The 15,855-nt window shown below is 47.8% G+C and overlaps 3 protein-coding genes across 4 annotated transcripts; 2 read left to right on the top strand and 1 right to left on the bottom strand.

Moving 5' to 3' along the window:
- Positions 1-2,384: 2,384 nt before the first annotated feature.
- LOC6600883 (chaoptin) lies at positions 2,385-6,458 on the bottom strand. 2 transcript variants are annotated; one of them, XM_026985485.1, is made up of 10 exons: positions 6,421-6,458; positions 6,107-6,355; positions 5,886-6,046; positions 5,661-5,830; positions 4,996-5,598; positions 4,677-4,931; positions 4,008-4,619; positions 3,856-3,950; positions 2,904-3,791; positions 2,385-2,829 (listed from the first exon to the last, which is right to left on the bottom strand). In XM_026985485.1, exons 2-10 carry the CDS (start codon positions 6,205-6,207, stop codon positions 2,418-2,420), a joined length of 3,297 nt encoding a protein of 1,098 aa, XP_026841286.1. In that variant the 5' UTR covers positions 6,208-6,355; positions 6,421-6,458; the 3' UTR covers positions 2,385-2,417. The 2 variants fall into 2 exon arrangements, with proteins under 2 accessions (XP_026841286.1, XP_026841287.1); XM_026985486.1 differs by lacking the exon at positions 6,421-6,458 and having other exon boundaries at positions 2,385-2,826; positions 6,107-6,207.
- Positions 6,459-7,533: 1,075 nt separating this feature from the next.
- On the top strand, positions 7,534-9,355 carry LOC6600884 (selenide, water dikinase). Its single transcript, XM_002025912.2, has 2 exons — positions 7,534-7,616; positions 7,980-9,355. Exon 2 carries the CDS (start codon positions 7,992-7,994, stop codon positions 9,186-9,188), a length of 1,197 nt encoding a protein of 398 aa, XP_002025948.1. The 5' UTR covers positions 7,534-7,616; positions 7,980-7,991; the 3' UTR covers positions 9,189-9,355.
- A 621-nt stretch (positions 9,356-9,976) lies between these two features.
- LOC6600885 lies at positions 9,977-15,853 on the top strand. The gene is made up of 7 exons (XM_026985028.1): positions 9,977-10,115; positions 13,015-13,104; positions 13,157-13,356; positions 13,427-13,638; positions 13,713-14,809; positions 14,889-15,077; positions 15,144-15,853. The coding sequence occupies exons 2-7, from the start codon at positions 13,033-13,035 to the stop codon at positions 15,276-15,278; spliced, it is 1,905 nt and encodes a 634-aa protein (XP_026840829.1). The 5' UTR covers positions 9,977-10,115; positions 13,015-13,032; the 3' UTR covers positions 15,279-15,853.
- Positions 15,854-15,855: the final 2 nt, after the last annotated feature.

Below are 15,855 nucleotides of genomic sequence, written 5' to 3'. Positions count from 1 at the left end.
CGAACTACGGTTTATACGGTTTATGTACGGTAGTAGTCTTTATAGCATATGTTATATGTATTGCCTATCGTTTACGAGTATATGTGTAGCACTTTTCTTTGGTATATATCGAGTGTCTTTGTATATTTTTAAAAGTAATCTTTATCCTGGTGAAATTTGGTTTTTGGTTTTTGGGGTTTGTTGTTTAAGATTTGCTCAATTTCATTGTTGCAGGTACATTGGTTGTTTTCTATTATTACTTCCTATACGTAGTTTTCTCCTCTTTCCTTTTCGCTTTCTATGTAGTTTTTTTTTTTTCTTTTGTTTGAGGCGTTTCCAGGGGGCCTCTGGCGTTGATTAAATAATTGTGCACGTTACGTCGATTTTCGTTTCATTTTTGGATTAACTTTCTGTTTTATTTTTTGTTTTTTTTTAAGACTTGTGCTTTTGTTTATTCCTTTTAGGCTTTTGTTTTGTCTTTTTTGCTAGTCGTTCCTTTATTTGATTATGTAATTATGCTTGGTTTCTTATTGGATATTGAACTGTACATGTGTCTGTGTGTGTGTGTGTGTGTGTTCGTGTGTTACATGCGATTTTTTTCAGCTGCTGCGGCTGTTTGTGGTGGTTTCGTGGGTTGTTTCGTGGGTTTGCGATAAACGTAAGTGGGTTCGTCATCAACATTTTCGCACATACACACGCCCACAAACACACACACACACGGACACGGCGCACTGTACGTGTGTGTGTGTGTATCGTATTCTATTGAATGAATGAAACTTTAAACAAATTATTTAGGAAACACACACACAGACAACAAGCACGCATAGAATCACAAATATCCGGGAAGACAGGCGAGGCGAGCACACTATTAACAACAGTCGTGTCCCGAAAAACAGACCACCCAAGATAGTGGGAGATGAAAGAGAGGGAGAGGGAGAGCAGGAGGAGAACTTAAAGAAGAAGACGAAGTAGAGGTGAACTGAACTGTGAAGAGCGGGAGTGGGTGAGTGGGTGAGAGGGAGATTGTGAATAGGGGGAGTGGAGTGGGGGAGGAAGTGCACAGCACACGTTAAATCAATGCTTCTTTTGACCTCTATTACATTTCGTTCTTCCTGCTCTCTACCTCCCTGCTCTCTGCGTCTGCTGCTACCTGAAACTTTTTTTTCAACGCAACGCCCGTGTTACGGCACGTTTATCAAAAGCGTGCTGTGTTTTCGCACCCAGATGCCAGCTATACACCACTCTCCATAGAGAGAGCGAGAGAGAGTTAGAGGTAAAAGTGAGAGGATACACTCAATTTCCGACTTATTACATTGAAATTTGATTCGATTTCTTTGGGGGGTTGGGGTTGGGGTCGCGCTTCGTACTGCTTATCACAATTTGCTGATTTGGTTATTCCTGGAAAGTTTCACTGATCTATGCCGTCAGACAGCAGCGCACTTAAACTTTCTATTGGAATCTCTTCTTTATGTAACGAACGAACGAACGGTTAACGATATAACGGCACTCGCTAGTGCTTCTGCTACTGCTGCTGCTGCTGCTGCGACACGAACGAACTCAGCGCGACAAGTGAAACTTCGCTTTCGCATGGCACTGACGTGCGCCGTGAGCCTGTGAAATTTCGCTGAAAATCGATAAGGACAGGCAAAGTCGCAAAGGACGGCCCAAATGCAAAAGCAAAGTCACACAAAAACACAAAAAGCACATTCTTGTGTGTTTGTGTGTGGTTGCTAGAGTGAAATCGAGAGCATGCCGTGCGTGCGTGTGTGGGTGGCGTGGCAGTGAAAGTGCACATGTCCTTAGCACACTGCTGGCCAGGTCACATTGAGAGAGGTTTCACGATGCTGTACTGTACTGTGTACCTCAGAATGCTTTTTCATCCTTTTTTGATATAGATATACATATTATTATTTAAAATTTCCTAGCTCTATGCCGTATATAGCTCTAAGGCTCTACAGCTTTCGAAGATCAAATTATGTTCTGAATTAAACTTTCCATCATCATCAATTACTGCCGCCAGTGTAACGCACACCATTTTAGCTGAGAGAGCGCGAGTGCGCATTTGTGTGTCAAGCCTCGCTCTCCGCGCCTCTCGGCACTCTCTCCGGGCAGAAACCTAACCCGAAGCCCCAGCCGAATCCGAAATAGAGAATGAAAGGACAGCCGAGGCGGCCTTTGTTTTCTCGCTCTGAATGAAAGTCCGTCCGGCTGTGCCATCAGCTGGGCTTACGGCTGAGGCTGTGGGTGTGGGTGGGGCAGTAACAATTTCTCAATTGCGCTGCCACGCGAGGCGACGTCCTATGTCCAGCGTCCGAGTAAACAACTACCCGTACATGTGCGCGCGGCTGTTATAATGTGGCAGCGTGCACATGTTCGACCGTAAGGATAGAGAAGAACAGAGCGTGTCCTTACAATAAGCGGTGGCCGCAGACGGACATTTAATACCACGAATACCACAGCTTAGCAACAAACAACATGATAGCTATGAACACGAGGCGACACTCTCCGGTGTGGTGGCTAGCGGCGGCTGCTCCTCCTCGCACTTGGAAGTTTCCAAAGAAGAAGGTCCTGCGCAGCTTGAGCGACGGCAGTGGCTGGCACTGACCGGCGAACCACTTCCGGGTGTTGCCGTCGCTATCGCGGGACACGATGCAGATCTCGGCAGACAGCAGCTTGTCCTCGCCGTGCGACTGGAGGTCTGCGATGGGTATCTGGGCCGTTCGCTGGTTGTAGGCATAGTCCGCCTGGAAGAGAACTTCGTTGCCGCCGCTCCGGATGTACACGTTGAAGTCGGACACATCCGCTGTGGCAGACACATACCAGCTGAGCGTTAGATTGCCGGCTTTGCTGCTGCATGGAGTGGAGAAAGAGGAATCAGAGTGTCAGTGACTGAAAAGTTGTCGGACAGTAGGTTTTGTGCTTACGTCTGAACTTCACGGAACCGGACATCTGTCAGCTGCTCGTAGTCGGTGCCCGTGTACATCTCCCTCTCGTCGTCGGCGCACTGCAGTAACTCGTCGTCCAGCTCCAGGAGGTACTTGTCCTTGGCCAGCGATGGTGTGGTGCAGAGGATGCTCCGCAGGTCCTCGCTGGGTGTCGTCTGTTGCAGCATAAAGTGCTTCAAGGGACGTGCATTGCAGCCGCAGTGGAGTGGATTGCCGGCCACCAGGATCTCACTGCCGTTGCGCATGCTGCCAACCAGCGAGGCGGACACATCCTCGAGGCTGTTGTTGGACAGGTCGGCGAATGTCAGCGACTGGACCTTCACCAGATTGGCAAAGGGCATGTGGTATATCTGGTTGTGCGACAGATCGAGGCGGCTCAGGTTCTTGGGCAGGTCGAAGATGTGTTCCTCTGACTGGAGGTTCGTGAGCTCGTTGTGCGACAAGTCTAGGTGCTTCAACGAGGTAAAGTTGGAGAGGACGCCTCGTCGCAGGTCGTTGATCTGGTTGTGGGACACATTCAGGTGCAGCAGCTTCTTGGTGCCGAAGGTTATATCGTAGGTAAGGACGGGCATCTGGTTGTAGCTCAGGTCTAGGTACTGCAGGTTGTACGGTATGTACTGGTGCGAAGGGAAGGTCTTCTTGGTGACGAAGCTGATGCGGTTGTGGCTCAAGTCCAAAGTCTCCAGGCTAAGCAGGTCATCCAGGACGCCGTTCGTCTTGTTATCCAGCTTGGTAAGGGAGTTGTGCGACAGATCCAAAGTGCGCAGGGAAGGCAGTCCAAAGAAGATGTCGTTCTGCAGGTGCTTGAGTCCGTTTGAAGACAGATTCAGGTTGAGCAACTGCAGCAAGCCATCGAAGGCGCGTTTGCTGTGGGCAAAATCGGAGATAAAATCGTTCGTACACCGTAGAGGAAGTATAATGAGGTACTCACCTAATGTCCATGACCTGATTGCCATGCAAATTGAGTTCAAATAGAACCGGCAGCTTGCCGAAGGCACTGCGCTCCAAGGAGGATATATTGTTGTTCTGAAAGCAGTTCGAAATATACTCCAAATGACCATAATTTCCCTACAATTAACTAACCTCTAAGTACAGATACTGGAGCGTTGACATGCCCGCCACTGCCTCCAGAGGTGGCCGGCTTATGCCATTGCTCTGCAGCTTCAGCCGCTGCACCACCAGCAGCCCTGTAAAACTCTGCGAGTCCAGGCTGTCACCCAGCTGATTGTGGCTCAGGTCCAGGTAGATCAATGAGTTCATGACCGGCCATGTGCCCGCTGGGATTGACGTAATGTTGTTGTGACTCAGATAGAGCTCGTTCAGTGAAATGGGCAGCTGGAAGAGCTTCTCCAGACGATTGTTGTTCAAGTAGAGCTGCCGCATGCTGGTCATCTTGGCCATTGAACCACGCACCACGGACACCAGCTCGTTGTGACTGAGATCCAACAGCAGCAGTGTGGGAAGGGTACCAAAGGTGGAGGATTTGATTTCCCGCATTCTGTTATAGCTCAGATCCACGGTCCGGAGCGAGAAGAGAGTCTGAAACACCCCGTTGAATATGATGGAGATATTGTTGTGCGACACATCGATTGTGTGAAGCTCGTACAGCTTGGGAAAAGAGTTCTTGGGGATCTCCCAGATGTTGTTGTGCGAGGCATTCAGCACTTTCAAGCCCGTCATGTTCTGTATCGGTATCTGAAAGACAAACAAGATTAGTTACCAAGTCTGGGTCTATTCAAAATGGGTTATTACATGTGCCAGGCTGGTCAGACCATTAAAGCTCAGCTGGAAGGTCGTGGCAAAAGTATTCTCGTCGAAACTGCGGCGCGAGAAGTTGGTCAGGCGGTTGTGGGATAGGTCGAGCGTGGTTATGTTAATACAGTTCTCAAAGGCGGCCGTTTCAATCAGTTCCAAGGCATTATGCGAGACATTTATCACCGCCTGGTAGATGTCCTTAAACGAGTTCTTCTCGATCTTCGTGATGTTGTTCTCCGCCAGATCCAAGAGCTGAAAATATACAAGTCCATACAGTTTACTCATTCTTCGGTTGACATTTTGGTTGGGTACGTACCTCTACATAGTTCATTTGGGTAAACATTTGATACTCAACCTTCTTCAGCAGATTGCGGGCCAAGTCAATTGTTCCAATGCGGGCCACCGACCCGAATGTACCGCGACCAATCTCCGTGAGCATATTGTCGCTGAGAAATAGGCGGCGCAGAAAGCGCATGCCCCGGAAGCTGTTCGCATCCAGACGCGGTATGCGATTGTGGGCAAGATTGAGCACTTTTAGCACGGAGTTCCTGGCAAACGTTCCGCGGCTCAGCTCGTTTAGGGCATTGTGCGAGACATTACACCAGCCCAGTTTTGTGAGATCGGAAATGTGTTGCGCCTCCAGTTTCTTGATCCCGTTGTGACTTATATCCAAGAGCTCCAATTCCCTGAGATTCTTAAACTGATTTCGTTTTAGGTTCTCCAACTGATTCCCATGCAGGTCGAGAGTTTTCAGCTTGCGCAGAGGCTGAAATGTCTCAATGGGTAGATCGCTCAGCAGTCCATTGGTCAGGCGCAACGTCTCCAGTCTATTGGTGATCTCTTGGCCAGCGAAGAGATCTTTTGGAAGCTGCTCAAATGCATGTCCTTTAATCACAAGTTTAGTGGTCTTTCCCAGTATCTGAAATCACAATTATTGATCGACCATATTTCATGGTATTTTCGACTCCTATTTATATTTACGCCAAATCCCAGGGGTCCAACATGGCTCAAATTGGTGCCCAACAAGTGGAGCTCCTCCATTGTGTTGTTCACGCCATAGAACACGTAATCTTCGATGGTCGCCAGAGGAGTCTCCTCAATGATCAGGATGCGGGCTTTGATATTGGCAAACATAGGACCGTACAATCGAACTGGCAGAAACAGGCTATTAAGTATTCGAATTGCAAGTAAAAGAGTAGTACGCACCAAAGTTACCCCTGTAGATGGTCAACTCCTCGACGGGAAAACCGAAGGAGGCCAAGTTCTGCAGAGCCACGGAGAGCGTAGCCAGGTTGACCTTCTCGCAGCGCACAAAGATTCCCTCATCGCTGCCCTTAATGCAACTGCACGGATAAAGCACCTTGGATCTGGTTCAAATATTCGCGAAATTATTTTAAATTTATTATTAAGAGTTGAAAGACACCTACTTCTTGGGACACTTGAACTTGGGCTCGCCGTACACATACTCAGCGCTGGCCACGGCCAACAGCTGCAGCAGTATAAGACTGCGCAGGCGTAGCGTTACCATGATGAGGTGTGGTGTGGTGTCGTCAGCGTTTCACTTAGCCCATGGCCAAGGCAAAAGAAAGTTTGTTGCTCAAGTCTTTTGTTTGTCCTTCTTTCAAAGCTTAGATTCCTCTTTCCGATATTTCCCAAAGGCGCCAATAGTTTTTAAGCTAAGAAGAATTTCCTAGATTACACAACGGCGAACAAAGGTAAATTATTCATTGTTTCGACTCACTTTTACTTTTTGCTCTTATCGAGCAACAGGTTTTGTTGTTAGTCGTTGGACGAATGCCGTGCAGTGGCTGTGAGCAGGGTGTTTTGCCTCCGCCTAAGCGGAGCGACGCCTTCAAGGCAGGCCAGTGAGTCATGGTGCGAGGCCCAGAATGGTAATTTTATAACAATTCAATTTATATATATTTATTATATATTTGCAAAAGCGCGCATTTATATCGATCGACTTTCAGCGATTTGGCAGCCCCACGCTTCTAGCAACGATAGTTTGGCCAACGGTATATTTATGGTATATTGGTATAATGGTATATTTTATCGATTTCATCTATTAAACTTCATTTTTATAGGTAAATTTGAGAACAAATGGTATGGAAACTTCAATACGCAGGTTTCTTGAATTTTCTCTCTCCCACAAATCGTAATTCCGTGCGCCACTTATTCCAATGGATTGGATTAAGATCCTATTCACTCATTCACTTTCAAACAATTCGACTCAGGCGCTCAAGTTTGGCGGGACTTCCTCTTTTTTTGTAATTTGCTCTCTGTTTTGTGATGGGATATCCTCTCTTCGTGGAGGGATTTTTTCTCGCCACAATGTCCCTTTTCAGCTCAACATTCCGTACTCACTTAAGTTGCCACTGTTTTCTGTTGCTTACACGAAATGGAAGGACTTAAAAGTAGTCAATCTCTTAGAAAACTTATTCGTCCATGGGATAAAATTATGTGGGCAGGGCTGACAGATCTAAATAGCTAGTAATATTCGACGGAATATCAAAAACGAGGAATATGAAAAATTCGTCGATATATTTTGAAAATGAGACCGTATATCATTTGTTTGACATTTTTCGCTAAAACCTCTTATTGGGCAGAATCCACTAAAAGCAAGTATTTAAAATAAATCAGTAAATAAGAAAATTGATTCATTAAACGGAAAAAAATATGTGGGCATGGCTGAGGGTTCTATCCAGCTAGTAATATTCGACGGAATATCAAAAACGAGGAATATGTACAGTAGAACTTCGTCAATTTGTCAGTATATGTACGGTATATTTTTTAAGTGAGACCATATATTTTCATATATTTCTGGAAGCAACTCTGTTGTGACAAATCGCTCTGTGGGAGAAGACAAAACGGCGCAAAATAAATACAGTTTTCGCAGTCAATATCAAGAGTTTTCCCTGTAAATTTAATAAGACCACTGTAAGTAAAAGTGTTCCCAACCAATGTTTAATTAGTTCAAATGCACCAACTAGTGAAAGGCAACACTATTTTGGCATTTTTCGACTCACATAAGTGGGCATTATTCACGTTGCACGCCTCGCCGACAGGGAGAAATACTGACTTCGCCCGTTTTAGCCGCCATCGTGAAAACAGCCAATCACAGCGCTTGTTACTCACACGCAACAAAAATTGTGTGTACATACACGTCTATGTGCGCCTGTATTGGTGTTGCGGGAGAACGCGAGTTACTTGCGGCTTGGTTGATTTTGTTTTTGTTGCGCGGCAAGAAGTGCGTAAATATTCATAGCTGTCACACTATACAAAGAAACGCTCCTTTTCTAGTTCTAGCACACAATGAGCTACGCCGCAGACGTCCTGAATGCTGCCCATCTGGAGCTTCACGGTGGTGGCGACGCAGAACTGCGCCGCCCCTTTGATCCGACCGCTCACGACTTGGATGCCTCTTTCCGTCTGACACGTTTCGCTGATCTGAAGGGACGTGGCTGCAAGGTGCCCCAGGATGTACTCTCGAAACTGGTGTCGGCTCTGCAGCAGGACTACTCAGCACAGGACCAGGAGCCGCAGTTCCTAAACGTGGCGATTCCACGAATCGGCATTGGCCTGGATTGCTCTGTCATTCCTCTTCGCCATGGCGGACTTTGCCTGGTGCAGACCACCGACTTCTTCTATCCGATTGTCGACGATCCATATATGATGGGCAAAATAGCCTGTGCCAACGTGCTCAGTGATCTGTACGCCATGGGCGTAACCGATTGCGACAACATGCTGATGCTGCTGGCCGTGAGCACAAAGATGACGGAGAAGGAGCGCGATGTGGTCATCCCTCTGATAATGCGTGGCTTCAAGGATTCCGCATTGGAGGCCGGCACCACGGTTACTGGGGGCCAGAGCGTGGTCAATCCCTGGTGCACCATTGGCGGCGTGGCCTCCACCATCTGCCAGCCGAACGAGTATATTGTACCGGACAACGCTGTCGTTGGAGATGTTCTGGTGTTGACCAAGCCCCTGGGCACCCAGGTGGCCGTCAATGCTCACCAGTGGATAGACCAGGCGGAGCGCTGGAACCGCATCAAGCTGGTCGTATCCGAGGAAGATGTGCGCAAGGCCTACCACAGGGCCATGAACTCGATGTCGCGCCTAAACCGTGTGGCAGCTCGGCTCATGCACAAGTACAACGCCCACGGGGCCACCGACATAACAGGCTTCGGTCTGCTGGGCCATGCTCAGACTTTGGCGGCTCACCAAAAGAAGGACGTCTCCTTCGTTATTCATAATCTTCCAGTGATCGCAAAAATGGCGGCCGTTGCCAAGGCCTGTGGCAATATGTTCCAGCTGCTGCAGGGCCATTCTGCCGAGACTTCCGGAGGTCTGCTGATCTGCTTGCCGCGCGAACAGGCCGCCGCCTACTGCAAGGACATTGAGAAGCAGGAAGGCTACCAGGCCTGGATCATTGGCATTGTCGAGAAGGGCAACAAGACTGCCCGCATCATCGACAAGCCCCGCGTCATCGAGGTGCCTGCCAAGGATTAGATGTTTACTTTTTACTTGTATATGTATGGTATCTTAACGTAGCTGCCCCTCAGTTGTAAGGGTCTTTGTTTTTATGGAAAAGCTTACAGATTTAATGGACTTCGCATACCGAAATACGACTGTATAAAATAAAATACTTGATAATCGTATCGAGTAAATGCAGCAAAGAAAAACCTGGTTTATTCGCTATAAATGTAAGATAGGGATATAAAAGCCGACGCCGACGCCGTCGCCACGCGCATTTGGGCGGTCTCGCTAGAATTTTGGCGCGAACATGCATATGTACGTTTTCTGAGTGCAGCAGATAAGAGTAATTTGTGTTTGCTTTAGTTTAGAAGGTCAAATGTCATGCCAAGAGCGAGCATGCCACAAAAGAGTATACATGTTTCGTGGCACAAAACAAGTATTATTTTCTATCTTTTATACGATTAGCATTAGACGCCGTCGCCGTCCGAGCTGAAAGCTTTTTCGGCGAGCTTTGGAACTGAGAGGCAAGAGCAATGGATGCGATGCTCTTGGAGCCCCAGCCAACCAACCAGCAACAGGTTCGTCTCCGTCTCTCTGCTTCAATCGAATCGTATGGGGATCGGTGGTGGCAAGTGCGAAATCGAAAGCTTGTTTTGGACACAATCCAATACCAAGGAGTCCGATATCGATATCGACCATTCACGTTATCGAGACACCAAAGCTCCGGCGGCCGCCAAGTCAATTGAGAGCCAAGAGACGCGCGCAGAAGCAATTCCGTTGCCGTTAAGTTGTTTTGTGCTTGGAACGATCGAAGCAGATCCACATTCAGTGTTTCTCTCTCTTACGCGAAGGCGAATTTCCCAAGACAAACGCGCCGCGCATCGCAGCAGTTTTCTTTTTTCCGCCGAACTGTACACAACATCAATCGTACCGTTTTTTGGAGTTTTGGAAAATTGCACAGTGAGTGCGAGTGAATGTATTCACTGCTTGTGTTTTGTGTTTGTGTGTGCTATTTTTTCGATGGAAGTGTGGATGTGTACGTTGAGTGGGCTTCATATTGTGGTCTATTGAACTGGCAGACGAGCTTCAAAAGAGACAGCCCAGCCACACACTGGTGACAGTGGGGTGGAGGAGGAGAACAAACCAACACGCACATACTCTCGGTGCAAACGAGTTTTCCCTACGTGTCGTCGTCGTTACTTTTTATCCGCTATGCGCACAGACACAAACATACATAGATGGATGGATGGATGTTTGTATCTATTGTTGTATGGTGTTTTGTATGAGGAAGTACTCGAACGGGCGACCGACTCTCGTGTTTGGCAGCAAAGTGAAATTTCAATTGCGTTCGTTGAAAGAAAAAACGCACTCTATTGTATATCCGCATCCTCACATTCTGCCAGCCAGACGGCGGCCAGCTATGTATCTCTAGACTCTAGAGATACACTACACACGCCAGATGATTCATGTACGGTGGGCACTCAAGAACAGAACACCAGACCCGTACAATGTTCAAGCACGGACGGCGCAGTATTCAAATTGAAAGGCGAAAAGCCAAAAAGCACAGTGGCAGTGAACTATTTATAGAATTATTTGTTTTCATATACTCGAAGCCGTACAAAAATTGCTCAGCAAAAGTCCGAAAGGCGACGACGACGAATACGTTGCCTGGCATTGTACTTTTGGCGGTGATGCTTGGTCAGATCTGCCTCTGAATTTCCTTCGAATGGTCTATAGAAACAAAACATCTATATTAGCCAAGTTCAAACGGCGCCTGATCTTTTTGAACTGTAAGATGCGTGGGTGTCGGGGAGAAGCGTCACCAGCATGATGATCAGTCACGGACAGAACATGCTCCATATAGAAAATAGTACATACAAATGTATGTATGTATGTATTATGTATACACTTCTCGCCTACGTTTCAATTTGATTTTCGGTAATTTCGGAACGACAAGAACAACACCTTCGCTTTTTATTCCCCCGATCTCAAACTTGTTGTTCACTCGCTTGCGATTTGTTTATTTTATGTTTGCGCCGTAAATCGCCCCCCTTACGTATTCCCCCTCCACCCCATCTATTGGCGATTGGACAGAAGCTCTATGGCGTTTCGCGATCTCGATCCCGATCTCGTAGCGCCCCGCCTACTCCCCCATGCCCATGCCCAGAGAGACAGGCAGCAACATGTTTCCACAGAGCTTCTCGTTTCGAATACATGAGATCATTTTTGACCCATGTGTGCGTCTGTATGCAAAAACCTCCACTCTACTCTACTCTCCTCTCTTCTCCGCTCCTCGCAGTTCTCCGTGCTCCGTACGGTTTTAGCTGTTGTCGCCATAACACACACCAAACTGAGACCCAGAGCTCTGCTAAAAACGTGCTATGATCACTGGTAGGTGGGGCGGAGGCGGTGACGGCGGCATCAATTAAATTTGGCCTTTTATTCATATTATTGTATGATATTTTATGCATGATATTTTGCTTATGCGAGTGATTTTTTTGTGTCTCTATTAGCTCTCTACTCTTGACCATATGGCGAGCGTTTCCTCAGTGCTGGATCCCCGTGATAACGTGATTTATTTAGCTTCGTTTTGATTGGACTGCTTATGTGACAGGCAGAAGGCAGGTCCCCGTCCCCAGTGCAGTGGTTGTCAGGGCTGTCTGTCGAGTGGTGCAGTGCAGCCTCTGGGACTAGTACATATATGACATCATCGCCGGTCATCATTCTTGTGTGTGATTGACGAATTTTTTTGCATCACGCTCATTCGCTCTCCCACTGTATCTGTATCTCTCATTAAGTGAATCTCTCTTCTCAAGGTTATCGCTAAAACGCAAAACGAATCTTTAGGATATATGTATGTACATGTGTACATGTATAAGGTTATACATACTTTATGTGCATATGTATGCCTCGTTTTCTGTCCCAGTCATACGTAAAAGGAGTGTAAAGGACACGCTGAAAGTGAAAACCAGTTTGACATTGAATTTCTGTGACTTTTTGGCCTTTGAATGTGTGAATGTATGCGTGTGCTTTTGTGTGGCATTTCGGGAATCGAATCCAATGCCGTTTCGTTGATACCCTGGCCAATGGTATTACCTTTTTGTAGCAGGTAGCTACTGTCATAAGTCATAATTTGGCTGAAATGCAACCTATTTTAAGCACGAATACAATTTTAAATTGGGCTCTTTTAGATCAGCGATCGGCAAGGCCCTATCTTATGTGCATAGGAAAGTGCGCTGCTGCTGCGCTGCCCCTCACGTACACGTGTATAACAGTTGTTGGCCCCAATACAATATTCCGTTTTGCCTGCTGTCTACGCACACAAACGACTCCAAGACATGTGAATATGTGCGTGCCGATCACTGTTTTAGAGAGAGCATTGGGAAAAGTTCCCTTGTTCTCTCTGAAGCCTAAGAATATTGCAAAAATGGTACATTTTGTGGCATTTATAATGGGATTTCAGATTCGTATTATCTGCCACTTAACTGCTGTGATTCTTTGATCTACCCCACATGCTTTGTGTGTGCTCAAGTGATGCCCACTTCAGATGAGATGACTTAAGCCTCCATTAATGCGCGAAAAGTTCTCACTTTGGAGGAATGCCGAGTGCCGCCATTTCGGTGCGGGCATACTATGGGTGTAGGCGGGTAGGCGTAGGCGGTTGCCCGAGTAAACAGATTCAGAAATGTTTGAAATTCACGAGAACTGCCTTGAATCAACCTGCCTGCCATGCGGGAACCGAGATCCGTGCTTACGTGTACTACGTGTCTGTCAGACACCCACGGCGCCTCTTTCTCTCGGTTACTCACACGTAGAATTTGAATAATTTATGAATGGATTGAATTGGCTTTCGTTTCAGCAAAAACACTAATTGGAAATGCAGTACTCGAGCAGTTCGGAAAATTATTCATCCTCGTTGAGGGACACGCCCGCAAAATGGAACGGAAAGGTAAATACAATCCATACTTTCGCATTCCTATTCATCTACGTTTCCTCCACAGAACGACAAGAATTATGCGTACAAAAAGTCCTCATATCAATACTCAAGCTCTGGCGACAATAATATGTCCTATCAGGGCAAGTCCCCCGATCAGAATATAGATCAGTTGGACGCTTTGCTGGAGGACTTGAAGCAGGAACGCCAGATCACCAACAGAGATCGCGACCTACTGCCCACCAATGGCACTTCCTATAGAACGCTGTGAGTTTTCCCTTGGAGATATCCTATGTCTACCGTTGCTACTCTGCTAAAGCATGTCTCTACATTCCAGGGAACGCACTGATCCCGCCGGGACGGTCACTAGGACAACGCGTGTGGTGAAGACCACGAAACACTCGGGTCAGGGCGGGTCAGGCCAGCAGCCCTACATCGATGATGTGGAGACCTTCAATCCCACCGACTACAGCACTCTGCAGTCGACGGCCAAGTACTCGAGCCTGAAGCGGGACGATTACCAGACCAAGGAGAAGCCGTACACGCTGTGTAAGTCTTTCGAAGCAAATAGGGAATAAAGTGAGGCGTATATTCTTACAATAACTTTTTGTCGCCTTTACCAGCCCATTCACCCATAAGTGGCGGTCAATACGAGAGCAAGTCGAAGATCTACGAGAGCAACCGGACGATCAACAACAATGTGGAGGTGCTGCCGAGCTCCGGCATCACACAGACCCTGACTAGTGGCACTACCATCGACAAGGAGCTGCAGGACATCGCCCTGAGCGATGGCATTTTGCCGGCCCCTGGCACAAAGGTGACGACCACCGTGCGTACGTACACGTATGAGATACCAGCTGGTCCGGGTAGCGCAACCAGCACCATAAACCGCAGTCACACACTCAACAACAGCAACACGAACACCCTGAGCAGCAGTTACAAGCTCCACGAGAGCCACAACTCCAGCCAGAACTTCAGCCAGTTGTTGCCGCAGCCTCATCCACATCCACATCCGCAGCCATCGCAGGTGCCCCAGACGGTGGTATACAACACGGAGAGCTACTCCACGCTGAACAAGCCCGACCGGCCGCTACTGACCAACCAGTCGTACGAGATTCGCGAGCACAAGGAGACCACCACTCGCGGAGTGAGTCCCCAGCCGCGACAGCTGCCGCTCGGAACGGGTCCGGTAGGCACACTGCCGGGCAACAATAGCCGTACTGTGGTATACAACATCCACAAGACGGACAACGTGAACACGATCAACGAGCTGCCGCCTCAGCAGCGCTATCCCCCCCACAGTCCGGCACATAGCCCCAACTACGCTCAGGGTCCACACAGCCCACCGCTGCATACGTCTGGGCCAGGTGGCGTCAACCGCTACTACTACAAAGAAACGGAGACCTCCAATACGGTCAACACGATCCACGGTGCGCCAAATGGCGGTCCTTATGAGCCGGGACTGCCGCAGTCTGCTCCGTTGAAGCAGCTGCCGCCCAGCACGGCCTATCCGCAGCCACAGACCGGTAATGGATATCCGCCGAACACGAGCTACACCTACAAGTACTCTTCCACAACGAACACGAACAATCGTCGTGGTCCTGGTGGCGGTCCGGACTATGGCTCTCCTTCGCCCTTCCCTGTGGACGGAGTGGAGTATCCGGTGGGCAATGGCAATCCACCCCAGCGTGTGGACGATCTGATGCAGTCGTTTGGCACTGTAAGTAGACTGGAATATATCTATCTTATCGGACCTCTGCTTACCTGATTGTTTATCTCTTTTCCTCTCTCCTTTGCAGACTGATCATGTGGATCGCGGAGACCTGGAGACGCCCGTGCGCAAGAGGGAAATCGAGACATCCGTGGCCTCGCCCAACCAGCAGCATGTGCCGTCCGTTAACAAGCTCGGCAAGGAGGTCTACTATCCTCCCGGACACGATACCATTGTCATGAAGCGGGAGGAGATGCATGCCGGTTCTGCATCTGGTGTAAGTATTTGAGTCCCGTCGCTCTACTGAAGCCAAAGGCTTACAAATGTGTGCTCTTCTTTGTAGGGTCGCTGGGCCAAGGGCTCGGGAATGTACGAGTACGAGTCCGGGTCCAAGTCAAAGACGAAAACCAAGTCCGGCGGCGCTGTGGTGCCTTTGTGCCTGCCCCTCTGCTGTGCGATGCCCTGCTCCATCATGTAGAGGAGGAGCTGGGGCTGGCTCTCCAGCAACTGGAAGTCGTACTTGTATATAGGTTTTTAATATTGCCGTTAATAAGTCTAACGCTAAATCCTGCCCCGCGTCGAATTTGTGACTGTTTATGCTCTCTGCTGTCTAACTTCTATTGGGTTTGCTTATCCATTGGTGGCTCTGGCTCTACATGTTGTACTCGTCAGTTGTTGGCCAAATCTTATATGTATGTCTGTCGTCTACCCACATTATGTTATTGTCTATGTATATACTTTAATTTGTATTACGGCATCTGAGGATTGTCATATTGTTATATCTGTTATAGATTGCTCGAAATTGTTCAACTATTGCTCAAGCATTTACCAGTGGAAAACCCAAAGTCGAAATTGTTTTAACTGAATTTTTATGTCGCATACGATAACTAATAAATGTGCCCCAAGCGCCACTTGAATACCTACTAATCGTATACCTAATAAACGTAACTCCGACTTAAAAGGTAACCCAGTCGTTACAGAGCCATAAATACTATCTCTAATACACGTAGTAACCATAATAATAAAACGATATCTAACAAACGAATCAATGAACT

The sequence above is a fragment of the Drosophila persimilis genome, unplaced genomic scaffold (assembly GCF_003286085.1).
Source record: "Drosophila persimilis strain 14011-0111.01,24,50 unplaced genomic scaffold, DperRS2 tig00000002-arrow-pilon, whole genome shotgun sequence".
NCBI classification, from domain to species: domain Eukaryota; kingdom Metazoa; phylum Arthropoda; class Insecta; order Diptera; family Drosophilidae; genus Drosophila; species Drosophila persimilis.
Note: the sequence above shows the minus strand (reverse complement) of the source record. Positions and strands in the feature narration are given on the sequence as shown.